Genomic DNA, 26,650 nt, shown 5'->3' with positions numbered 1-26,650 from the left:
GTAGCCGTCAGTGAGATAATTTCCCAAGGCCGTTAGACGGTCCTAGCTGCAGCCGAGTGATGGAGCGATAAAGCACAAGGCAGACATTGACATCTGGCTGATGTAGAGATCATTAGGCGGGTTCTCCACAGCCTACGTTGACTTATGCACGTTGGGAGTGAATGAAGTAAGCGCTGGTCTTTCCTTGATTTATTTTTTTTCCTTTCCCGCAGCCCGGTCATGTCAGACTGACCAGTACGCGTGTCAGAACGGGCGGTGCGTACCTCAAGCTTGGCTCTGTGACCGCGAAGACGACTGCGGCGACGCCACTGATGAAGTATCGTGCGGTAAGTCTCATGTCGGGTTCTCACCTCTCATTCAAGTGTGAATTCAACATTGCAGCTACTCCATTATGGATGGGCTGTTCTCCACTGGCAGCCTTTTTTAACATTCAAGAAGCTTTCATGCCAATTAGAAGGGATTTTTTTTTTATGGCAGTGTTCTATTGTACTGAAACTCCTCACTTAAGTAACAAGATTGAAAGTGATTGGAGTGAGTTTAAAAAAAAAAATTCAACTTCGATATTTAAGAATAGAAAAAAAATGTTTTAATGTATAAATATTAAAAATATATGTATTTTTAATATATAAATATTTATATATATATAATATATATATTTATATATTTTTTATTTTTTATTTTTTACTCAAAGTGAACTAGACAATTTTTTCTCTTCTAGTCTTGCAATTGTTTCTTTTCTAGTCTTGCAATTGTTTTGAATGAAACATTAAATATGAAAGACACACAGCACAGCAACACCACAATAACACTAAAAACCAAAAGGAGTGATTTTCAAGTCATTCTGGTATCCCATAAATCCCGCCGCCCCCCCCTCCCCCCCACACACACTATATCGATGTCATCCCTCAGTGTGAAACCACAGCAGGGCCAGCATACGACGTCTCCGGAAGCTCCGTCACGGGTTGACCGAGCAGGTCATCCCGCAGCATGAAGCTTTCCGCTCCATCAGAGCGCCCAGTGGGTTGCACAAAACAGGATAGCGACTATTAAGGCAAATGACGTCTTCATCCAAATGTCGATGAAGGGGAGAGAAACGGAGGTGGGCGCCGGGTAAATCCCAATCAGATGAGCTTTGTTTGGACAAGCGTCTCATCTGACGGGACCACTGCAGTCCCGCGGGAGATGAGACAGAGTCCAGCTTACTCACATTGATCCGTGTTGAGTGTCAGACAGACAGACAACGTCCGAAACAATTTTTGCTCCAAGCGGAGACGACCGCAAAGTATCTCGCTTGCGGCGGCACCTCGGGGACTCGTTGCTCCACGACTCGCAATGCACTCTGTTAGTTACATCTACATTAGGTCCAGCTTGATTTTTTTGAACTGCACTGCACCATCCTGTGAGCCGTTTCTAATTGCATCCTTTTCTCATGCAACTTTAATCATGCATTGTCGTCCTCCAGCACAGCAAACTACAACAACCATCAGTCAACTAAACGGAATACAAAGCTAGCTCGGGGTGCGGCGAAATCATGCACAGCAAGAAAGTAGAAAACAACTCACGCTCATGAAACTATTTATACCTTTCAATATAGAATTCTTTTTTGTAGTCTAACTTTTTTTTTTGGGAGACTGCACAAGCTCGTCTTTTTTTACAAAACTCCGACAAGTACTAAAACATTCTTCAGCGAGCATGCATTTTTGATTGTCATCGACACACATTAGTGCATTCCAGAGACTTCAAACTGAAAGATTGATGTCGGTTCTTCGGAGCAACATGACGGCATGTGTTTTCAAGGGTGTTGCTGAACATATATTTTGGAACCCTTGCTGCTGATCTTTAGTCATGTCCAATCGAAAACAAATCTCAGAAAACATTTTTTGTAAACAAGTCAAATCCACCCAAAACATTGCTGAAAGAACAAACATAAAAGCAGATTTATTTGTACAGCGCATTAAATTCATACACAAAACAACATTTAAAGGCAAAATAAATGTATCATGGTCTATACTTAACTCCAACCTTTTTGCCTTTAACTCCTTCACTGCCAATGACAGATATAGACGTCTATTTGAACTGTGCCGGCAGTGAATGAGTTAATCGGCGGCAGTATGTCGTGGTTTGCCATGAGCGGTTGTTGCCGCACCGGGTCGAATCGCCTTCGACTCCCTTTGGCGCATCCTCAGCTGCTCGGAGACGCCGGCGTGGCAAACTGCCGGGGTGCGAGCGGTAATTGAAGTTCATGCTTGGCTACGTTCAATCATAATCAAGCCGGGTAGGAAAACATATTTTCTCGCTCACTGTTGTCTAAGCGTCCTCGGGCATTACTCGCCTCGAGGCGCTCGACCGTGCGTTCCCGGCAGCTTCGGTGGAGCTTCTGCGGGTCTGAGGTCCTCAAGTGGCGATTGTCTTCAAGATGGATACCTGTGTAGATTTTGTTTGTCAGTAGTTTAGGAGTTGTCACTCTGTATCTCACTTTTTTTGTTCATGGGAACCTGACATTATTTATGAATGTGGGCATTTCATTTTTAGCCACGCAAGCTGACTGTTTACTTGAAACCTTCATTATTTATGGATGCCCGTGTTTCATTTTTAATGAATGTTAAATTCCATCCAGCAATGGTCTGTCAATAAGACCCCGTGAATATGAGTTGTCTCATTTAGAATAAAAAAAGATAGATGTTTTCCGTGCCAGACTTTGAGGAGAAGCAGATGCGGACAAATCAATTCAAATCTAGAATTGCATTTCATTCTGAAGTCAATAAAGGTTTCGACATCCTGTAAGGATATCCGAATCCATTTTGATATACGCCGAAGGCTTATCTCGAAAGTCTGAAAAGAGAACAATCTCTGTCGGGAATAGAAATGTTAGGAAAAGAGAAGAATCCATATTTCTAGAGGTAAGATAGCGCCAAAGTCTCCTTGAATGAGATGTGGCCAGAGGACGAACGTCGACGTGTCATACCATCAAGCCAGATTGCTTTGTTGTCTTAACTGGCAAAAAAACGATATCGTCAAAATTTCATTTCTGTTGGTGTCCGTTGAAATCAGTTGATGTGAGATGATTTTTTTTTTTTCATCAGCTTTTCCAACTTGTGAGATCCTCACGGAGTTCACCTGCTCCAACGGACGCTGCATCAGTGAAAAGTGGCGCTGCGATTCAGGTTTGGACATTTTTCCGCCGCATCGTTCGGGCCACTTACAACCCGCCGGTAAATTTGTTTAGACGACGACTGCGGCGATGGTAGCGATGAAGCGGGCTGCGCCCGGCCTTGCGCCAACAACCAGTTCCAGTGCGCCAGCGGCCGCTGCATCCCGGGTCACTGGGCCTGCGATGGCGATAACGACTGCGGAGATTTCAGCGATGAGAACACCACCTGCCGGGGTGGATCGGCAGGTGAGAAGGAATTCACAGATTAGACACATGCTAATATATAAAGACAAGATTCTGAACAGGACAAGGCAAGAAAGATAAATAAATAAATAATTTTAAAAAAGAAATTATTCGCCCTGTGATTCTAATTTGACTATAAATTCTAAAATAATTTTCCTTAGCCTGACAGCACAATTTTTTTTCCATGCAAGCGCTGACTTTTAACGACGGGGTTGTTTCTTCATGTCCATTTTAGCGTGCTAATTGTGGTTTGGCAAATCAAGGCAAGGCATAAATTCATCCGTTGTAATTACGAGTTCAGCAATGAATCATCTTAATTTGAATAACGTTGTTTTAACACTCATGTGTGACTAATCTTATCTAGTCGCCGTTCTGGGGGAACTTCAACATCGGGAGCTGAATCATTTCATCGAATTAATGCAGAGTGCGGGGGGAAAAAAAACAACTAATGCAGCCTCACAGCTCACTTGCTTGTCATTGGAATATGTCGAGTATTCATCAAACCATTTTGTGACGCTGGTGGGCCCGCCTCTGAGCACAAAGGAGCGAGTCAGCCTGAGCTTTGACTCTACTTTTAGGCTTTGCGTCACAAGCATTGAGCTGTCAGCACCACCTCATTTCAGGGTTGAAGCTTTTCTCCTGAAACACAAACAACGCCAGGCTGCTTATTATTTTGTTGTTTCTGTTGTGCTTAAGATGACTAATTATGGCCTTCGAATGTTCTAAGGCAGAAATGAAGCCGGACTCAGAGTGACCTCACGGTTCTTTTGAAATGATTCCGTGTAAAAACACGGCGGAAGACCATATCGGGGCATACAAATCCATAACGCCGACGTCAACGTGGGTCTCAAAATGTTCATTTTGGAAAGCAAACAACAAAAGAATAGCAGCCTCACCTTCCCTATAAATACAAATATGTCAACAATAAAACGTGTCCCCGTGGAATGATTCCAGGCTGCTGCGCCTTGGCCCGCGACGGCGCGTCGCCGAGCACTGTTGCGATCCAATCAATAGTTGAGTGACTTTCCTTTCAGCCCTGCCATCTGTGATTGAGTGCAGCGGGGAGGAATTCCACTGTGTCACAGATGGGACCTGCATCCCCGAGCGCTGGAGATGCGACGGAGACAAGGATTGCGAAGACGCCAGCGACGAGAAAGACTGCCGAGGCACCAAAAGGATGTGCGACCCCAAGGCCAAGTTTACCTGCAAAGATACGGGTAATGTTGCACAAAAGAATATTTTGTTTACATGAACAAGCTCGCCAAAGCATTATGAATTCTTGCGTGAGTCTTTACCCAGGTTAATATCGGATGAAGGCATAGCGTGACAGATGAGACGAAAAATAAGACCATGAAAAAATAAAACGTATGGAAAACACTATTTAATAAGAGACGTCTGTCGTTGGTTCATCCAAAATAGTGTTTTGACGCTTTTTTTTATTATTGAAAAAATGAGATATTTTTAAAATATTACAGAAAAAATATTTTCTGTTCATACACTCTACTAATGCAAACATTTTTTTGTGCCACCATTCTGAATAATGATGTTTTTGTGTTTTGCATTTCCTTTGCCCGTTTTTTATTCATCCCACTGATTTTTTTCATCCCACAAGCTGTAAATGTCTTTTATCAATTCAGTCAAAGGATCATGCGACCAACATCGTTTTATTATTGTGGCGCATTTCTGTCCAATATATATTGTTTTCATGTCTGGCGTCACATCAAGCGTGTATGGATAATGTTATATATTATTATTTTATTTTTTTTAATGGGGAAGCCAGCACGAGAGCTTCCACGTCAATATCGACAAACATACCCATCTGAACACACACGTGCGCTCACACAATGCCACCCTCAGCTGTCGCTCCTTCCTCCCACACACACACACATACACACTGATCTGGCACCAAGAATAAACCAATGTGGGGACTTTGAAGGAAAATCTGTAAATTGGAAGTTGCTGCAATCCTGCACCAGCACAAAAATGATGAGGCACGCTATGATGTTTTGCTTTGCTCGCCTCCCTCCGTCAGTAGTTCCACCTACTTCTATCGAACGTGCACCGTGAAAGAAACGCTACGCTCTAAACAAGCAGCGCAAATGATCAACACAAGTTCTCTAACGATTCACTTGAAACAATGTCTATGTACTGTCTTTGAAGGTTGACAAATATTCTTGTCATAAAAGTAACGCATTTAAACAATCGGTCGAAATAAAACATGCATTGTTCCCGTTGCCATGGCAACAAGTTGATTTGTCCACAAGTGGACCAGCTTGACAGGGCTCATGCAATATTAAGCGAGGTACACCGTTCTGATTTTTAACATTCCCGCTGATTTATTTTTTTTTATTTAAATGTGCCGTACCCCACATAACGACCAGGAAGAATTTTTATATATATATATGATTTATTTATTTATGGAATATAAATCTCTGTTTCTAGGTAAGTGTATCACAAAGAGCTGGGTGTGCGACGGCGACATCGACTGCGAGGACCGCTCGGACGAGGAATCCTGCGAGTCGTCCGTCTGTAAGCCGCCCAAGTACCACTGTGCCAACGACACCTCCGTCTGCCTGACACCGGACAAGATCTGCAATAGTAAAGTGGACTGTGCCGACCGCTCGGACGAAGGACCCGTTTGCGGTAATCTCACACCATCTGTGCATTTTTAATTTCAGTTCGAACTGACTCCATCACACACATTTATATTCCGCTTCAAGCGCGTCCTCTCTTTGTAAGCTCCCCACACCCTACCCATGAGTGATACAACTTTGGCTTGGCATTTCAAAATCAAAAGTATTCGGAAGTTACGGCTTAGGGAAGGGCGGTCAAGGTCTGTTGCAACAGATGAAGAAAATGTCCTAAAGTCGTCGCAATGAGTTGAAAAACTCAAAAGACTCGCCGGTTCTAAGATTCGAAGAGTCCCGGTCAAGCGCATCGCTGAGGTGACGTTCGAAAAGAAAAATAAATAAGTCGGGAGGCGAGGAAAGTTTGGCCTTTGAAAGCATACCCGCATTGGATACGGTCTGACGAAAATACGACGGCATGCTGAGCGCATCCCGCCGGTTTGAGGTTGGTGTGAACCTGACCTTTTAAGTTTGGAGCCCAACTTGGTGGAGACTGCAGCTGCAAAACAGCTTGAATACATCCCAAATTGTCAACAACATTGGGAGCTTTGCTGCTATTCTTTTGGTTCCTCTTCTTTAAATAGACACCTGGTAGATCAAACTTCAGCGAGGAATTGTCAAAAGGCAGCTTCTGATGTTTGAATACGCAAACCTTGATTTCCAGTTCTCCCGAGAAAAGAAAAAAAATGCAATATTCATCAAATACAGTATAAACTGCATATTTAGTTCTTAAAAGCGTATAGCGGGAACCTGTGTGGTCCATATTGTCATTTTTCATGAAGTCTATGCGTCATGGACATTCAATTGCAAAAGTGCACGCCCATCAATTTTCCCCTTTATCTCGCGCAGGGTCGCAAAGACTTGCAAGCTGTCACCGATGACACTCGGCGGTCGGTCCGCACGCTCGGACAGATTGCTCTTAAATTGCCGGGCTGACGTGTCCAGACAGACAGCCGTTCACTCACTCTTGGGCTGTTTTGCCCACCATCCATTTGGATTGTTCATCATGCCTTGGTGGTGACATTCTTACATCGATGGGCATTATGGCAATTATCAATCCCTGCGGCACCACCGAATTGCGGCAATGACATACGCAGTTAATTTATATTTGGAATCATTTCATGGTTTATCCATTCATTCATCAAATAATTGAATACAATTTTATTTTGCTTGAAAGCGTTGGACCTTATCAGACAATGATTTAGAATCTAAATCATTTAAATTAAATCAGAAAATGATTATTCAATCGACGGTCGATACATTTTGACACCTCCTAAAAAATGTTTGGGAAGGCTGGGAGGAATTAATGGTGTGCTCACCTCTTCCAATCTCATTTTTCTCACCAACATTGTTTGGCCCAACATGTTATTGTTGTTTATCGGTGCACGTTGTAGCCTCGCTGCGGTGCCAGATCACTGACCGGAAGGACAAACAAGGAGGAAATACTCTGGCTTAATGATCAGCAAGTGTTGTCCAAGTGCCATATGAGGGAAGAATGAGATCTCTCGCGGCTAGCACTCTCCCTCTAATCTCTCCAAATGACCAGCGCAAACATGGAGTTTCATTTTCTCCAGCAGCACTCGCCAAGCCTCAGGGGTGCCCTTTAGGACCCTCGAGTGCTTGCATTATCTCAGCTGAGAAAAGAAGCCTTTCCCTCAAAGTCAATTAGGTTGTGCCCAGGGAGACCTTCAGGCTCTTTTTTGGATTTGGACCAGATGACCAGATCTCACAGCCACCATTAGCCGTTGTGACCACCAATTTGCCCATTTCTGTGTCTTTCCACACGGCATTTAAGTGAGAAGAATGATAGTGTAAATGAAAAATACGCCATGTGGGATTTTCATGAATAGATTCGGACTATAATAGAGAAGAAGATCATACTTCATGTACTGCTGGACCAGAAAAGTGCCTTAAATAGTTCATAACTGCCAACAAATCCGGTTTCATCATCTTTCCAAACTATTACACTTCTTGACTAACTGTTTTCTTCTGCACTGTGGCATTACAGTGATCCATTTTTAATAACACAAATATCGTCTTTAGTCATTTTGCGACACTTCTCAAACGGTTTAAACCTTCGAGAGGGTTCATAGAATTGATCTCCGGCTATTTCAAGTATTTTCTCTGCCAGTGTTCCGACGGTGAGACACGTTGCCATTTGTTTACCTCAGACTTGTGTCTGGTGGCCCGAGGCGGCTGCAGCCACATGTGCACGGTGGCGCCGGGGAAAGGGGTCGTGTGTTCCTGTCCGCCGGGACTTCACCTGGACTCCAGCAACAAGACATGCGAGGTGGTGGACTACTGCAGTCGCCACCTGAAGTGCAGCCAAGTGTGTGAGCAGTACAAGACCACAGTCAAGTGCTCGTGTTATCCCGGATGGAGGCTGGACCCCGACGGAGACAGCTGCCACAGCACAGGTAACGCCTCACCTCGCCTCGGGGGATGCTGGCGAATGCTAATTTGTAGCCGTGCTAGACTTGATCCTCACTGGCTTCTTTAGAACATGGAATTGTCCTGTTGTTGCTGAGCACAGAGTTTGGAAATTTAATGAGAGGGCCATATATAAATTGCAAGCATCAAATGTCTTGAAAATACATGAATGCCAACATTGGCGTTCTGAAGCGTTTGGAAACATACAAATTGAAATGAAGGGGTTCAAAGATTGAGCCTTGAGGGACTCCACATGTAACGGCCATTGGATCAGATCACCACTGATACCAATATTTACTTGATTTACTGAAACTCAAGCGGTTTCTCTTTGGTCAGGCAGTGATAAATATACACGAGCAGTCATGACTTTAAAGAGTTTCTCATCATCTGAATAAGAAACCATGTCTGACTTATGACTGGAAGTGAAGTTCTCGCTTTGTTTGTGCCGTAATACATTTACATATTCATTTGAACAAATGCAGATATCAATGTGAAAGTTTTCTTCCCTTTTTGGAATTCTCAAGAGCAGCGCTACTCTGCAAAACAGGAACAGAGGGTGCTTTGTGAGGTCAAATTCAATCTCATTCAATTATTGGAGACATGTGCGTACTGACTGGTGAATGTCTCATTCTATCTGCAGTGATGCGCCGCCGCCGCCGCCGTGCACCCACAAACCACAGCTTGTGTCACCTTTGCAGACATTCTCCTAAAAGCAAATCCTTTACAAGCAGACACTTTGTCAATGTTGCTTCGGAGTATTTCCAATGTTGTTATTGAATGAGCTACTTTTCACGAGTCTCACACACACACATACACACAGGCATTGTCACAGGCAGATTAATGGGCCTTGTTTTGATTACTCTCTTCTCCATTTTCATTTCAAGACTGATGGCATTCGCAGCTCTAATCACACATTAACGTGAACGAGAACACAACCATTTTCTCCCTGGAAGGCGATCAAAATTGCCGCACTTTGTCATAAATCATACTTTGCATGCAAACAAAAACAATTTCATCTGGAGAGAGGTGTCATTGGATTCTTTGTGATGTCCCGAGTGCTCAGCCGCTCCACATTTGTCTTTGCGCGTGATAAAAGCCTTTCTTAGCAAAATCTGCGAGTGCAGATGTTTTTCTCTTATTAGGACGACGAGTGTCATTGAAGCGAGGATGCCGTTTTAATTGCATTTGCGCTGTCGTTTCAGAAGGATTTATTTGATGTTTAGAGGGCATAAAAATACGGCAGCCAATTAAAACAAAGTGCATTTTATTGAGGAGTGCATTTGAATATTTTATTGAACATACGCATTGTGTTACGGATTAAACCGAAGAAACAGCTCTCGGATCCAAAGCAGTTCCGGAGAAAGAAATAATTTGGCTCATTAAACCGAGTCTCAGTGGGCAGACTTTAGTAGCTCAAACGCCGCTGCCACCTTAAGGACTTGTCCTGGGATTTTGCAATTTCCTGCACCAGTACAATCAAGCCAAGTCCCAGAATGAGATTCCAAGTAGCTAAACAAACGCTAGCAAAAAAAGCTTGCCCGGGCTGGGCGAGAGCTGCGACAAACAAACATCAACTTGACGTTGACATCAAACTGACAAGGACTGAACGAAAACAGCAAATTAAATACAAAGTGACGAGACAGTGAGGAAGACGCAAAGTGCTGGAAGACGGTCCCCGAGCGAGCTGTCAAGTCCGACTTTTGTTTATTCCCTTCTTTCTCACGTCCGCACACTCATGGCCAACAACAAGGCGCTCTAAAGTGGCTAGCTGAAGGGAAGATGACTTTTAGGTGAATTAGCAAACTGTCTTTAAATAAAGCCACAAACACACAATAGCTTGTAATATTTCTCAAGTCAATCAAAATCTACCTTGGTCCAGTCAATGCGTTCCATCCCACCACCGACTGTATGCATAAAAGGTAACAATAGCAGATAAGTAGTGTTGTAGCGTAGATCCATTTAAAGGAGATCACAGCTTGCCACTCAGAGTTGGTGTCACGCCATCCATTAAGTGAGCCCCTGGTGTCACACTCTCAATATAAACAAGCTCCTTGTTTGCTGTCACTTTTCCCGGGCTCAGATCCCTTTGAGGCTTTCATCATTTTCTCCATTCGCCACGAGATAAGACGGATAGACCTTCACAAGAGGGACTACAGCCTGCTTGTGCCGGGGCTGAGGAATACCATCGCCTTGGATTTCCACTTTAATCGCAGCCTCCTTTACTGGACAGATGTGGTGGAGGATAAGATCTACCGAGGAAGGCTCTCCGAGACTGGAGGTAGGCCAACGTGTGAGCTCGTGACGTGTGTACACAAACGACTCGAGTGATTTCACCGTTAAAGGGACCCTTGTGGGTGATAACGGCTTATTTTATTCACCGGCCCTTTCTTGGTGGGGATAATAATATCTTCAACAGCAAGATTTTTTCAATTAATTAAACTGTAAACGGCTTTTTGAGGGGAATTGCTTGCTGAAGCGTATCTTCTACAAGTGTCTTTGGTTTTCTATCTCAGGGGTGACTGGGATTGAGGTGGTCATACAACACGGCCTGGCCACCCCGGAAGGCCTGGCTGTGGACTGGGTCACGGGAAAACTGTACTGGATCGACAGTAATCTGGACCAGATCGAGGTAGCCCAACTGGACGGACAAATGCGAGCAACTCTGATAGCGGGCGGGATGGAACATCCCCGAGCCATCGCTTTGGACCCACGGCAAGGGTACGTATCTGGAGAGTTTAGTTTTGAGATTCGTTTTTTTGGGGGGGGTTCATGGCATTTGATCAAGGGTGTGTAAACTTTTTCTATGAGTGAAAACATGTTGTTTGGATTCTCTTTCCAAGCAAGCTTGATCCAAATCAGATAATAGATGACCACTGCCCAGCATGCAGATGCGTAATATTGATATTCTGCAGTTTGGCCGCTGCCCTGAAATTGGGAGCTCATCCCTGATTAATGCGCCGCACTGCTTGAACTCTGACTGTATAGTGAGCCAAGAATATTTTCAGATTAAAGCAAAAGCTAGACATTCCTAGAATCAATTTAACACTCTTAAGACTTGCGTAATCTGCTCCTGCTCTCTCCCCTATGCTACTCTTAACACATCGGGGAGGATGGCTAAAACGTTACGGCCATCCGGCCAAGGATTAATGGCTGCTCTCTGTGCTCTTTCATTCCCGAGCTATAATTCTAATCTAATTACTTGAATCCACTCAAAGTAGAGGTCCATTGATCAGGCAGACCTTATCAAGCGAACGCGGCTATCGAGCCCGACACGGCTATTTGGTCCCGACGTTTTTGTTGACGTCACTGGGTTATTTTGTTCAAGTTGACTTTGTGAAGCAAAGCCAAATCTGTGCTAGTCCGTACTCGGGATAGCGTTAACGGTCGCCTGGATGGTGTTCATTTTCAGGCCTCATTGAGCTGCAAAAAGTCATCATAAAACAGATGGTCTCCTGGTTCAAGGTCTGCCGCGGGTTGTTGCGAGGTCACACTCGGCTGTTGTTCTGGGACACTGGCTGCATCTGTCAATGAGGCCGCTAGCTCGCTCGCTAATGGATTTTGTTTGTTTTCCTCACAACCAAACCAACACAAGTCGAGATGTTTGAGTTTGAGGGCAGCGTACTGTTTTAGCTTTGCCACCTTGCGGGATGCCTGATGTGGTTCTCGTGACGGCAGCGTTCTCTTCTGGACCGACTGGGATGCCACGTTCCCCCGAATCGAGGCGGCGTCGATGAGCGGACAAGGTCGTCACATTGTGTTTAAAGATATGGAGATTGGAGCCTGGCCCAACGGACTGACACTGGATCATCTGGAAAAGAGGATTATTTGGACCGATGCACGGTACTCAAGCATTCGCGTCTCTTCTCTTGCGGTATGAGCAAAAGGACTTTGATACGGAGCTTTGTGGCGCTCTCTTTAACAGCTCGGACGCCATTTTCTCGGCGCTCTACGACGGCAGCGGCGTCATCGAGATCCTCAAGGGCCACGAATACCTGTCGCACCCTTTTGCCGTCTCGCTCTTCGGTGGAAGCGTCTACTGGACGGATTGGAGGACCAACACTCTGGCAAGGGCCAATAAGTGGACGGGGCAAAACGTCACCGTCATCCAAAAGACCAGCGCTCAACCTTTTGACCTGCAGATCTTCCATTCCAGTCGACAGCCGCAAGGTCAGCACTTGGCAAAATATTACGAGTATATCTTCTTATCGTTTGGGTTTCATACAATGACACTGACACTGCAAATGATTATCATTAGACTGATCCATTTCTGTTTCCAATTGAAAGAACAAATACAAAGCTAATCTAATGATATTTGCATTCCTGCCAAAATTCCCAATGTGACAGTTTGACTGCAAACCGTGTACCGTGCAGAAACAAGTATTATCATCGTGCTAATCGGGCTTATGTCAATTTAACGCTTCCTCCGCTTTCCCCAATGTGTCACCAATTAATTATCATTTCCTTCCTGTAGCGGCATTGGACGAGAGACAGATGTCATCAAATGGAGTCTGTCTTCCTCAATCCTTTCTTATATTCAGAAGAGCGTGTGCTCGCGTACGCTTTGCTGACCCCCGAACATTTGGCCGAGAGCAAGGCGAAGAATGGGCTGCGATGCGATACGACAAAGAATGAAAATATAATATGCAGCCGCTCTCAGATGCCGGTGAATGGCATTTTCACCGGAGGCTCTCCAAACACAAAGGGGCGGGTGCGTCACGGAGAGAGTAGGCGAACAATCATTAGCAGATTAGAAAGCACACAGCAGTTCTGTTACGCTCATTTGCATATCTCACAAATGATTGACTTTTAGCAGCGACGACGACCACGAGCGACCCGTCGCTATTGTCTAACGACGACAGAGCACAAAATGGGTTTTATTCATCCGACGCATCACGTGCTACGCTATTCAGATGGCCGGCATTTGTCGAGCAGCGGCTCGTTTGAGCGAGATGCTACGAGGATGTTGCCATCACTGTGACGCCGTGTCCCATTCCGTTTGCAGAATTTTAAACACGGCTCTCATGTAGCTACTATTTATTTTAAATTTGCCCTCAGGTGGACTCGTGTGTTTCAACCACTCAAGTGTTTTGTTTCATTTCTGCTCTACTTTTGTCATCATAAACGAGTCAGAGTAAATGTTGTTGTTTTTTCCTCCGACGCTTTCCGAGCATTCGCAAACGAGATGCTTTATCTCCTTTTTTGACATCACAGCAGAAAATTGTTTCACTTGTCCCTTTTTGACACCGCATTTCTGTTTGCTTCAACATTTTCGCTCTCGGTATTTGTTTTCTTTTGTCCGTTGACGCTTCTGCTTTCTCTCAGCCTCCAACCCTTGCGAGGGAAATGATGGACGCGGTCCCTGCTCACATCTGTGTCTCATCAATTACAACTCCAGCGCATCTTGCACCTGTCCGCACCTTATGAAGCTCTCGCCCGACCAACAATCCTGCTTTGGTGAGCAGAAAGATTTGTCATTTTTCATACTTTGCTCCTATGACAGTGGAGATGTAGAGGAGAAGATCAGCAATTACAGGAACGCCATTTGATTGACGTCAAGAAATATTTGCTTTTTTTATACGGGCATTGCTAGCCTCCATGTCGTATCCAATTTCAATTGAGACCAGACCTATTGTGATTTTGGGATTTGTTTATAATCATTTGTTTTGTACTTGTGGAACTTTATCATGTCCATTGCGCTTAAAAAATTGTGCTTAGAGTTCCTATAAAGTAAAAGTAATATCTTGGAAAATTTTATCTAAAAAAAAATGGCAGTGATATACAATGAGGCTTTAAAATCGTGACAAATAATAATCGTTTGCACTTTCAATTGTAGTGGGAGCAACGACTGTCAAGCTATTTTCAACTGCTAACCTGTCAATCAAATGGCACTCCTAGCGAGCATTTTCTTTTCAAGCAATGCATCCACTTAAAGTATTTTTCTCTGAATTCATACTTAGGATCTTGAAGATTTAGAAGGACTTTTTGTTGTATTTATAGCTGACATTCACATGTGCTGTCAGCATCTACACTCGGCCTTAATGTATTAACCCTTTCGTACTTGTTGCTGTTCTTTCCTGATCACAGCCTTGAAAAGATTTCTCCTCTACGTGCGGCGCTCGGAAATCCGAGGCGTGGACATCGACAACCCGTACATGAACGTCATGACGGCCTTAACGGTGCCGGACATTGACGACGTCACCGTGGTGGATTACGACGCAGAGGAAGAGAGGATTTATTGGGCTGACGTTAAAACCCAAACTATTAAACGGGCTTTCATCAACGGCACCCAACTGGAGACTATCATTTCTTCAGGTGAGAGAATTTCTCGCGGCCCAGTAAAATTTCAACGTATGGTTTCGACGTAATCGCTTGCGTTGTGTGCTTTCCGGCAGACATAGTCAACTGCCGCGGTCTGGCTTTGGACTGGCTTTCCAGGAACTTATATTGGCTTAGCTCGGAGAATGACGAGTCACAAATCAATGTTGCTCGCTTTGATGGCTCCCTGAAGACTTCAGTCATCCACGGCATTGATAAACCCAGATGCCTTGTAGTGCAACCCGTCAAGGGGTAAGTAGATTAAACAAGTCGGGATCCATCATCACCATGTCGCACGATTAACAACCTTGACTGGCGAGCAAGACGGAAGATCAACGGTCATCGGGATAAGCCTAATCGATCGGACGATAACCGCAATTAATAAATTGGATTATACCGCCGGGGTATGCTGTGTGGAGGTCTAAGTGTTCACCTGTCCCTCAGGAAAATCTATTGGACAGATGGCAACACTATTAACATGGCCAACATGGACGGAAGTAACAGCAAGGTCCTCCACCAGAACCAGAGGGAACCTGTCGGTCAGTAGCACAGCATTTGCCGCATACCTAATTAGACCGCCCACCATACCACCTCATAGGGAAAACTGAGCTAGTATTTTTCCACTCATCACATCAGTTTGTCACGGAACAAAGCATCCTTACATATGATTCACCAGCGAACAAAACCGCCTTCCCGTGGAGGGTTATGTCTTTTTTTTTTTTTTTTTTTGTCATGCCGACAAAGAATGTGTTCAAGCTCATCTGGGATTTTCTGTAGTCTTAAAGATGAACATGCATTCAACACTGCCAGCTGGCGTGCACGTTTGTCAAACCAGCACGATTGTGACAATCGTGCAAGATTAAGGCAATTCGGCACTTTCTCTCCACGGGAACGTACGGGTTGTGGTTACCTGCGTGTCGATATAGAGTACACGGCTCTCAAATACTGAAATATAGCTCCAAAAAAATGAAGACCATCAAAAAGACGATTTTTCTGAACCACTTTTCATGATAATGAGCTGGAGCTTACCCCGGCCAACTTTTGAGTGAAAGGCTGGACCGGTTCCGCCGAAAAGGTCACGAGTCAATCATAGGCCACATGCTGTACCGAGAAACAACCATGTTTAAACATAGTTACAATTCAGAGTTGTCAATGAGGTTGTTTTTGGAGGAAGTCGGAGTAACTGAGAAACTTCACACAATCACAGGGAGAACATGGCGTCCCCCCCCACACAGGAAAACCAACTCTTAAATAAATAATCCAAAATAATCAACGTCTAGCCACTGGCTCACCCTACAACAGTAATTAAGCAATATCACACCAAACGAAATATTGCTGTACCGTAAATCATGGCTGTAATTTGGTCCCAGATTGGTGTGACAAATTTGCCCTGTCTGTCCAAACTGTTACAATCCGAAATGTAACAATAAATCTCACTTTGTTGTTCTTTGTTTCAGGGCTCTCGGTGGACTACGCCGCCAACAAGCTATACTGGATTAGTTCGGCCAATAACACCATCAACAGGTGCAATTTAGACGGAACTGGGCTTGAGGTGCTGGAAACTCTAAAGAAAGATCTTAACAAAGGCACCGCTCTGGCCGTAATGGGTGAGTTTCTCCCATTTGCCTACGTGCATTGAACTATATTTATTGAAAAGAAGCATGCGAGCTGGAAAAGCGTAAACACAGATGGCTGTTGTACTCTTCATTGTACTTTTTCATTCTGTATCTTGTTAGAGTGATTTGTGTCGACACTTCTTCCCTTAAATTGACTGCGACTGCGGTTGTTTGCGATTTAGAAAAGGCTTTATTATTGCGCTCACAAATGGGAGCGAGAAGGGAAGGTGACAAAGAATAATGGCGTCGTAGCGGCGTATTAGCAGGTACAGCCAAACGGCGGAATCATCTCGGCCGCTGGCCATCAATCACAATTAATGCGGAGGAAATTGTTTGCGATGGGAACGTGAGCAACAGCGCAAACTTTGTGAAATAGAGACTTCTCACATCGCCTTGACAGTACATTTGTCACACAGTAACAACTTGACGTTCCGGTTCATCCAGGTATGACGCGTTTTATATTAGCGAGCAATTTCGGTTGCCATGATCCGACGTGATATTTGGCTTCATCGTGTTTATCCTTTTGTGTTGATGTTATAAAAAGAATATATTTAACCATGAATCTGATCATATTGTCCGTCAAAGGTCAGATCATTCTCTGATTTCTGGAGTTGTCCATTTTACATTTAGATTGATCGTGTAAGCAGCATCATGTAAATTGTACATCGCTATCTGTGTAAGCAAGATTTTTAGACGAGCAGAATTCTGAAGCATTTTATAATTACAATTACGTAATGTATGTATTTTTGTTTGTTTGGATTGAACCAAGAGATGATGTGACTACATCTCACTTCTCACAGGTCATTAAGGTCAGCAAACGAGTCGAATACGCTTTCAGGTTGACGCAGTGCAAACATTTGCCGCCGCAAATCGACCACGATTGCAAATACCGACGGCGTCATTCACAACCGAACTTTATCTCGTCAATGGCTTTGTTTAGAACGTAATGAGATTGCCGAGGTTAAGATCAGGCTGGGATTGGTGCGTGTTTCGCCGGCTAATTATATCACTTCAAGATCAATAGGATGAATAAACAAAGACGGTCATCGTTTAGGCAGATTCATCCAACTGCGACTGAGCACCGGTTATGTTCTTGTCTCTCCTGTCGCGATCAATTAGTTGCTTTCGTTTGAAATAGTTAAGGTTCATCCAAGGGGGCCTCGTGAGTAAACAAGGGAGGCTCTATTTCGATCGGGGGAAAGATTGTCCCTCGTGCGGCAAGAGACAGAAGCGGACACAAAATCGCTGAACACAGAGAAATGAATTAACCGTTTTATTGCAAATGGCTGCGGGATAAAATCAATCAATTCATTTTTCTTGTAACTGTACGTGCACCGAGCGCCGCGCTGGCGGGGAGAAGGTCTTCCCGCCGGCGCGGCGCGTTGATACACTATACGGGGACGTTCTATAGCTCTAGAGTAATTGGATTGGCTGGAGGGACACGGGAGGAGCCCTCTTTAGAAAGGTAGGCCATTCATCAACCCGGACTCGCCTTGAATCTAACAAGCGGCTGATGTGGAAATTGAATATGATGTGCCACAAGCGAGCAATCACAACAGGCCGGCGCGCCCCACGGCATCAAATTAACATCGAGAGCAAAGCTAATCTAGGCCCCGCGTGCCCTCCGGGGTCAAGCCTTGTGTAAACTTGGTGTCGACTGTCACTTGCGCTCACGGTAATTCCAGTTTTTGTCAACACTGGCCATTGGACCTGAAGCGGGAATTATTCCTCTGTGTGTACGTGGAGTGGGATGAACCAATAAAACATTGAAGGGACGATAAACTGTTGACCTGGAAATGAGGAATTTCCCATTTATTGTAATGGGAGAATAAATTGAACTTGTGCATGCACTCAGGGCCAACAACAAGGCGCTCTAAAGATGCCACACAGAGCTCATTTTTGATAAACGGCGATGTAGACGACCGACGGTGTCCGGGCCGTCGCCGCAATTCTAAAATGATGATCCTTTTAAGTTACGACTTCCACCTCCCACGAAATGTTGCACCCCGAGCTCTCTGGGTTGTCAAGCACTCATCCTTCAAGTTTTGACAATTATTGCCATAACACAAATCCAAAACTAATACACCGTCCGTTATGAGTCGGTTGGCGTATTTTAAGTCCAAAGTCAACTCTATACTTTTTTAATCATACGCTACACACATCATGTGTGGCAGCTTTATGGTCACACATAAATCCGCTGCTTTCTTCCAGCTAGTTGCATTATACACTTTGACCTATTTTGCTTTGAAATGAAAATGGACGTCAATGGTCCTGAACCTTTTTCGTACCATGGACTGATTTCACATAAAGCCGTAGTTTGAAAAATGAAAAACAAAGACGACTACAACTCCAGCAATATTTTCACTGACATCTATCGCTCTATTCTTTTGTTTTTTGGGGGGCTATAGGCAATAAACTGTGGTGGGCAGATGATGAATCTGCACAGCTCGGAACTGTCAACAAGAGAGATGGACGGAACTTTGTCAATCTGAGAAACAAGACTGGCGGGGTCCTTCACATGAAGGTGTATGACCGGGAAGGTCAGAAAGGTGCGAAACACTTCATATTTTTCAAAGTCATTCGTCATGGATCATCCATTGAGACTCTTAAAAAAAAAAAAATCCTTTCTGGATATTCTCTTCATGGCGTGAGCAGACTCGCGCTTGACAATGAGGCACTCTAAAATGGCCACGATTCAGTGGAAGTTGCATTTAGCTAGCAAGCTAATTATACATCACAACGACGCTGGATAACCGCTATTGCTAACTAAGACATTTTTTTACAGTAGGGGAAGGGTAACGCCAAAATACATCACATGGCACCGTTTTAGGAAACTTCAGGAAACTCAAAATGGTCGAAAACAAACGCTTCTCTCTCATCTCTGTCAGAAGGACTTTCTAATACTCGTGCTGGTTTTGGTTAACTTTCAGGAAGGAACCTTTGCCAAATCAACAACGGCGGATGTTCGCAGCTCTGTTTTCCAACTTCTGAAAGCAGCCGAAGCTGCTCTTGCACTGTTGGATACAACCTCAGAAGCGATCGCATGTCCTGTGAGGGTACGTTTTCTAGTTCAAAGAACTGCCGTTGCACGGAAATGTGTTATGCATACATATTTTTCCGTCATGTGTGGGTTTTATGGTTGACTGGAGTTTGCTGTTTACCCCCCTCGCCCCTCCCTAAGGTATGGATTCATTTGTGATGTATTCCATCCATGAGGGTATAAGAGGGATTTCTCTGGACCCAAAGGACAATGCTGAAGCCCTCATGCCAATCACGGGGACGCTTTTTGCTGTGGGGCTGGACTTTCATGCAGGTAAGACACTGACAGATTAATGTGTCGAGTTTGTTTCGAAGGTTATTTACATTTTGGACCTCACAAATATCCAAATGGTATATGGAATTCAGGTTAAGATCTTTTATGTTTGGCTTGTGTTATTTCAACAGAGAAGATCCACTGATGATAGTCGTAAATGAAATTGCTGCTTGTGGAATTGAGTTGATTGCTTGATTGTTTGTGATTAATCACAATTAGTTGCAATTCATCTGAATTGGTTTGATGACTAAATTGAAGGAATACGGAAAGTGATTAATCGTGATTTTTTTTTATTATGTCAGCAATGAGGGTCTATGGATCTAAGCAGGAATGTTCATCTCAACCTTTTATTTCCCTCCACCATCTTCTAATCTTTTCCCATTTTGCATGGTGGAAAAAATGCATTTTTATTAGAAAGCCAACATGGTTGGCTTGCCTTCATTTCCTCCAAGCTCATCGGCCTTAAAATAAACAGGTCAAGGGAGGAGTCCTTCTTTGCTCTATTTGCATTGGAGCTTTTGAATAATGGTCCACGGGCTGGCGGGATGCAGCTTTGATGGAGTAATCACATGACATTACAGGCAAGCCTGGGTATGAATAACAGTCAGCCTCTGAAACAATTGGAATACAAATCAATTCCCCAGATAATGCATCAAGGAAGCGCAGCCCCTGCATTGCCAAGCAAGAAGCAAATTGTGCGTACTGTAATTTGTTACCTCCCTACTTCCCTTCCACTCTCTCCATGATAAAAAAATAATAGATTCGTCGCAAAGACAGATCATCTAGCCTGGTCGCACTCCCACGTATGTAATAGAATGTAAATGATGACTAAGGCAGTCCAAAGGATATCATGACCTGAACTGCAAACTGAAGAGATATTCCTCCCTCATCCACAACGATAAGCCTGATGCCGGCTGATTGGAATAAAAAGACGGCATTTATGAAAGGACAAAAAAAAATTGGTCTTCAGTTCTACCTAAGATGCTAATACGTGGGTTATATACGAGCCATGGCAGGTTGAAGGTCGCTGGATGCCAGCCGCTATCAGCCGGCTGCACGCGAGCGTGTCATCTGTTTAGGACCCGCCTGCAAGCTAGTAACCGTGTTGTAATGGAAATTCAAATCCCTGCATACCGGCCTCGCGCACACACACTCCAACAGAGCTGAGCCCAGCCAGCATATTTAGAGTGAAAAGCTGCTTAAGACCTTCCATAAACTCCTTCTCTTTCACATGCCGTCACTGAGCTCTTAATGTGAGTGACTCCAGAAATAATGTGAAATCCTGACATGACCACAAGCATTTGAAAAAGGTTGAAATACTCGCTAAGTCTGGGCGACATTAGAGACTTAGCGTAAAATGGCTTGTCAACTAGTCGTCGTTTTATTGCAAACGTAGGCACGCTCGTGGCGGCGTCAAGTTAGCGGCAACGAGACGAGCAAGTTGCCGCTGTTGTCCGTCAGAAAATAATTCAAACAATCGTATGGATTTGTGGAGAAAAAATATGGAATTGACCGTATTTGGACATAGAAGATTTCCAGCAAACAATAGAATATAAAACAAAATTGCTTCCATCTTTGCCAATGAGGATTTAATAACAAAAATAGTCAAGACTGATTTTACCAACACTACATTTTGCATCACACCGTTTCTGCCATTCTTGAATGTTTACCCTGTATGCTTTTACCCCGTCACCTTTTATTGTCCCCCCCACAAGATTTAGTGAAATGGCCCATGCTGTGATAAAAAGTGTTTTCATGAGCTGCATTGTTTGAGGGCCCCAAAAAAGTCGGAGGCACTCACATCCATCATCTGAGCTTGCCGTGTCATTAACTGCTCTAACAGGGAACGACACCGTGTACTGGACGGACATGGGCCTTAACAGAATATCCAGAGCAAAACGAGACCAGACCTGGAGGGAGGACATTGTAACTTCTGGCATTAGCAGGGTGGAAGGCATTGCTGTTGACTGGATGGCCGGTTCGTCTTTGAACTCTTCAATGCCATTTTTCTTTTCACATCTTGGTTTGTATTTGAACAGCAGGACTATTTGTCCACAGGGAATCTTTACTGGACAGACCACGGCTTCAATCTCATCGAAATATCTCGTTTGAACGGCGCGTACCGCTCGGTGGTCATATCCGAAGGTCTGGATCAGCCTCGAGGCGTCGCTGTCCACCCTCAGAAGGGGTAGGCCATATAAAATGAAAATATCTGTTCGTATTGAGAATACCTGAAATGAATATCTGTGCAGCACACCAAAACATCTGCCAACATATATCTCCGTTGCTCGCCAGGTATCTCTTCTGGACCGAGTGGGGCCAGAATCCGTGTATCGGCCGTTCCCGCTTGGATGGTTCGGACCAAGTCACCTTGGTCAACTCGGGTATTATGTGGCCCAACGGCATTTCTATCGACTACGAGGTAAAGTCCGTCGGTCCTCGCCTGGGTTCCTGACCTCATCTGATCCTTTTACGGCCCAGATATGGCCGCAGCGAGTGTGGCTAATATACATTTTAAAATTGCTTCTCAGGAAAATACATTATACTGGTGTGACGCCCGGACAGATAAGATCGAGAGGATCAACCTTGAGACAGGCGAGAGCCGGGAGGTGGTACTGTCTTCGGCCAACGTGGACCTCTTCTCAGTGGCTGTCTTTGGGCCTTACATCTACTGGGCTGACAGGTAAGGCTCTCTTTTTCTTTCAAGGCTTTTCTTGCGCCATTAAGCTGATATTAACCCTCCACTTTAAAGGTTATGTGGAAAGCTAAGGCGCTAAGGATGTCCTGATCAAGAGTGTAGCCTTTTAATAAAGGTTATCTCCAGATCGTGAGTCTGATACTTTTGTTTACATTGCAGCAGAAGATTGCACTATTGATTCCGTATGACTGAATGTTATGTGCGTATGTTATCTGCAGCACAGAGAGCAGACTTGAACGGAAAACAAAGCCGCTGACAGTGGATATCAGGAGACAATAGTGTTTTATAGTATCTCATCTGGCTGGTTTTGTATTAATACTTTTGATTCAATATACTGTAGTTCATTTTTAGTCGGGTGTTAGATTTGTTGACTGAAGCAGACCATCTAAAAAATAGAGAAAATATTTTTTGGAAACATTCCTTTTATTCAATTGAATTATGTTACAAATATGTTTGGTGGTTGTTTTGGGGCAAAGGCTGGAACGGATTACCATCTTTTTCGGACTCTAATTGCATTGTTGCTGAAGTTGGTGAGTGAGCTTTTCATTTAATGTCTGGAACTTATCTGACCTGCCTCAAGGTCTGTTCCATAAATCCAAGTGAAGAGGAACAAATAAGAAGCAGTTTGGAAAATGGCAAAAAAGTATTGTCAGGGGTCATTCTTTCACATCTATTGCAGCCAAGTGGAGAACTGCGAGAAGACTTGATTTCTTTGCTCTGTCGAAATATCCAGTTATTATAAAGCCGTCGCTACGGAGGCTTTCTTTCTTATCTCCTTGGCGGCAGTCATTGTTTACAGGCTTCCAGTCAATTCTGTCTCTGTTGACATCCAAACTCCCATCCGTAGCCGCATCCTCAAAAGACACTGATGTGTCATTATTTGGTTGTCCTTAAGGCCATCATTTTGAGGCGAGGAAAAATTGATTTTTAACTTTACATGCCTGTATTGTCTTGAATCTAGCTTCTGCACAAGGTTAGTCTGCAGCGACAGCTGAGTGCCTCTTGTGAAGAAAGTGGGATTTATTGTGCTCTTCTCCACGACTCGTCCTAATCTATGTTCAAATGCTTTGGTGGCTATATCAGGTTTTTACTTTGGTGCTCTGATCTTTCTATCTATATCATTTCGCAATGAAAACAAAAATCGATAAAAGAAAGCCAGAACGCAGCTCTGAAAATATATCTTCTTCGCCAAAAAGTCAAATGACTTTTTCACCCAACTGCGCTCCAGGGCCTTCTCCAACGGTTCAATCCGACGAGGCTTGAAGACGGACAGCAGCGAGGCCGTGACAATGAGGAGTGGCCTCGGGGTCAATTTGAAAAGTGTGACGGTCTTCACCAGAGGCAGAGAGAAAGGTTGCGCATTTCATTTCCAGAGGTCATTTTTAAATTTGGTGAAAATGCGTACGATTCCATTTTTGTTCGTCCCGTAGGTTCGAACCCGTGCGCCAGGAACAACGGCGGTTGTCGACAGCTTTGCTTTCACGTGGGCAGCGGGCGTCGAACCTGCTCCTGCGCCCACGGCCGCTTATCGGAGAACGGCTTTTCCTGCGAGCGCTATGAAGGTTATCTCCTCTACTCTGAGAGGACGACTCTGAAAAGCATCCACCTCGCCGACGAGAATGACCTCAACTCGCCGGTGCAGCCTTTGGAAAACCTGGCTCTTTTCAAGAATGTCATCGCCTTGGCATTTGACTACGGTCAGCACACGCTTGGCACCAATCGCATCTTTTTCAGTGACGTGCACTTTGGAAACATCCAGATGATCAACGACGACTGGACTGGACACTCAGTCGTTGCAGAAAGTAAGTGATCGTCATAGTCACCGCCTTTTTTGATGCTTTGCAACCAAAGTCGTGTTTTTGTCTGTTCATGAATAATATTTGAATATAACGTGACCTGTCTTTAATGTGATCTGCCGTTCGACGTTTGATTGCACCAAAACCAAAGCAGCGTCGTCACGCCCAGAAAAATAATCGTGTGCAGTCAGTGACCGTTAAGAGCCCAAACGTCACACGGTTCGAACACGCTCAGACCGGCCATTTCAGGAAAATCATGGCATTTTCCCCAATTTCACAATGGCAAACATGGCGGTAATTTCGATTTTAAATATAGACTGTCATAAAAGGCAAGCTTGTCAGCTCAATAGGTGTATTGCTTTTTACAAGTGTCACTTTAGTATTGACGAGAACACGGCTGGAAAAGAAGAGAGCAGAGAAAATCTCGTCTGCTCGCTCTGGATTCTCCGTGAATGGATGACGTTTCCCCTGAGAACAAGGCTCGGCTCAGGCCAAATCGACACACGCACAGTACAATCACACACGCACACACTGCGGGAAGCTGGCAGAGCGTTGCTGATCCCCTCCTTCACACAACCTCAACTCAGCTGATTCTGCGTTATCAGCCAATTTAATGGATGTTATCACCTCATTTTTGAAGCAGTGCATCAGAAAAAGTGCAAGCACCTTCATGAGACTTTTGCACAATACATATAGAATAGATAGTAACCATCAACATTGCAGATATCGATGCTTTTCAGACGAGTTTCAATTTGAACAGATGAAAAATATCTGTAATTCACTTTTGTCCAGTCTCAACTTTTCATTTATTGATGTTGTCGTAAACCAATTACAGTATTGTAGCCTACTGACGATAAATGACATATATATATATATTGAAATGGTAATTAATTATTTTGTCCTGAGGGAGTAAGCCGGACACGTCAAATTAAGATAAAGGTTTATCAGTAAAAAGAAAAATACTTTTACTGGCCCCATTTCATTTTTCCTCTCGCCGGTGGGCATCATTTTTGAATCAGCAACAGCTGATATATTTTGCTCTACATAAAAGTGGCATTTGGAACTCGTGCTTGCATCCCGCCATTAATGCAAAGTGCAGATGTTAATCATGCATACTTCCCTAATTAATCTCCACGTCCCCCAATAATTAATCCTTCAACCCACCAACAATTTGCGGCAAACTCGGCCAGATGGCTTTTATTACAAACTATTAATTAGCAATCGGCTGACTCGGTACGCGTCTTGGAGGTTTTGGGTTTGTGGGCTCCGTGCTGGGAATGGACACGCAAACTTTCTTTCGCTATTTGTCTTGTTTTGCACGTTCTCCTCTGATGCCGTGATCAGATGTTATGCTAATCCAAACGTCTAAATTTAGGTCTTTTATTGTTTATCATCAGTAACGCTAGCTCCTGTTGTCGAGACAATACGGCACATTCAAGTAGCTAATCCCTTGGCCTTTGTCGTGTTCCTCATAATGAAAGGAATTCTGTTTTTATAACAACAAACATGTGTTCCGCCGGATGAAATGCGTAAAGTCAATACGCTTCTTTCTTAGAATTGTGCAAAATCCATAAATCATCCAAGTACCGTGAAATTTGAGAGAAAGTTTCATGGGCGTCTTTTAATCTTTTGGGGCAAAGATCCTGATTTTAAATATACTCGAGACAAAGCTGTTGTTGTTGTGGTTGAAATTTCGACTGGTACAAGGTTATCGTTGCTTTTGTAGTTCTCTTATTGTTTCCTCTGTGTTTTGTCCCACATAAACGTCAACAAAGCCAACGGGGAATATGAAATGTCCCAACTTGTGATAAACAACAATAACAAATGGGGAATGAAATCACCAAAATTCCCTTGGTGACCTCACATTACCTACAACCTATAATGATGTTTTGCAAATCTCCTGGATTTGTTTTGACATTTTTTAAGACCTGCAAGCTTATGATACTTAATTCCCAACTGGATAATGCAATCATCTTAATTACAGAAGTCAGGAAGTACATTTTGGCAGAGATATGCACTCGACTGAAGTTTCTGATTTGCACGACTCGATCAGATCTCAACACTTGCTTCAGACAGGTGTGAACTAAAAATCCATGACCCCCATAACTAGAACAGTCTTTACTCACCATATTATTTTCAGTTTAACCGTGAAACAGTTTGGGGGGCGTGGATAGTTGGCAAAAATGACGTTTTGCTAGAGGTCAGACACATTTTCGCACAACTTGGAAATACGTCTGATTGCAAAAATCCATCGCGTTGCCAAATAATTGTCCGTCCCGCATGCTCCAGATTTGAGTCGTCGTTTTACGGCAATCACCAAGGAAAGTCATCCAAACTCAAATGGAGTTGACCATCTGTTGTCAATATTTCCAACTCAAATCTTCGGGTCGAAAAACTGAGATGGCCCGTAATGTAATTACCCAAAACATAAGGGTGCTATTTTCACCCATCTGTCCGTGTA

At 44.0% G+C, this 26,650-nt stretch overlaps 1 protein-coding gene across 6 annotated transcripts in view; it reads left to right on the top strand.

Moving 5' to 3' along the window:
* Positions 1 to 26,650, top strand: part of LOC148393860 (low-density lipoprotein receptor-related protein 1B-like) — a 131,135-nt gene that overhangs the window by 67,671 nt on the left and 36,814 nt on the right. For all 6 annotated transcript variants that reach the window (XM_088382578.1, XM_088382579.1, XM_088382576.1 and 3 more), the window contains 24 exons: positions 213 to 326; positions 3,084 to 3,164; positions 3,227 to 3,397; positions 4,429 to 4,611; positions 5,837 to 6,037; positions 8,193 to 8,438; positions 10,532 to 10,729; positions 10,965 to 11,169; positions 12,127 to 12,291; positions 12,374 to 12,618; positions 13,774 to 13,905; positions 14,536 to 14,763; positions 14,844 to 15,018; positions 15,211 to 15,305; positions 16,224 to 16,373; positions 18,791 to 18,931; positions 19,313 to 19,438; positions 19,564 to 19,695; positions 21,539 to 21,673; positions 21,754 to 21,883; positions 21,991 to 22,117; positions 22,227 to 22,378; positions 23,622 to 23,746; positions 23,824 to 24,195. In XM_088382578.1, the coding sequence (XP_088238704.1) occupies positions 213 to 326; positions 3,084 to 3,164; positions 3,227 to 3,397; positions 4,429 to 4,611; positions 5,837 to 6,037; positions 8,193 to 8,438; positions 10,532 to 10,729; positions 10,965 to 11,169; positions 12,127 to 12,291; positions 12,374 to 12,618; positions 13,774 to 13,905; positions 14,536 to 14,763; positions 14,844 to 15,018; positions 15,211 to 15,305; positions 16,224 to 16,373; positions 18,791 to 18,931; positions 19,313 to 19,438; positions 19,564 to 19,695; positions 21,539 to 21,673; positions 21,754 to 21,883; positions 21,991 to 22,117; positions 22,227 to 22,378; positions 23,622 to 23,746; positions 23,824 to 24,195 (4,029 nt within the window). The remainder of the gene's footprint in view (positions 1 to 212; positions 327 to 3,083; positions 3,165 to 3,226; positions 3,398 to 4,428; positions 4,612 to 5,836; positions 6,038 to 8,192; positions 8,439 to 10,531; positions 10,730 to 10,964; positions 11,170 to 12,126; positions 12,292 to 12,373; positions 12,619 to 13,773; positions 13,906 to 14,535; positions 14,764 to 14,843; positions 15,019 to 15,210; positions 15,306 to 16,223; positions 16,374 to 18,790; positions 18,932 to 19,312; positions 19,439 to 19,563; positions 19,696 to 21,538; positions 21,674 to 21,753; positions 21,884 to 21,990; positions 22,118 to 22,226; positions 22,379 to 23,621; positions 23,747 to 23,823; positions 24,196 to 26,650) is intronic.

The sequence above is a fragment of the Syngnathus floridae genome, chromosome 8 (genome assembly GCF_059516105.1).
Source record: "Syngnathus floridae isolate MCC-2025c chromosome 8, RoL_Sflo_1.0, whole genome shotgun sequence".
Taxonomy (NCBI): domain Eukaryota; kingdom Metazoa; phylum Chordata; class Actinopteri; order Syngnathiformes; family Syngnathidae; genus Syngnathus; species Syngnathus floridae.
Note: the sequence above shows the minus strand (reverse complement) of the source record. Positions and strands in the feature narration are given on the sequence as shown.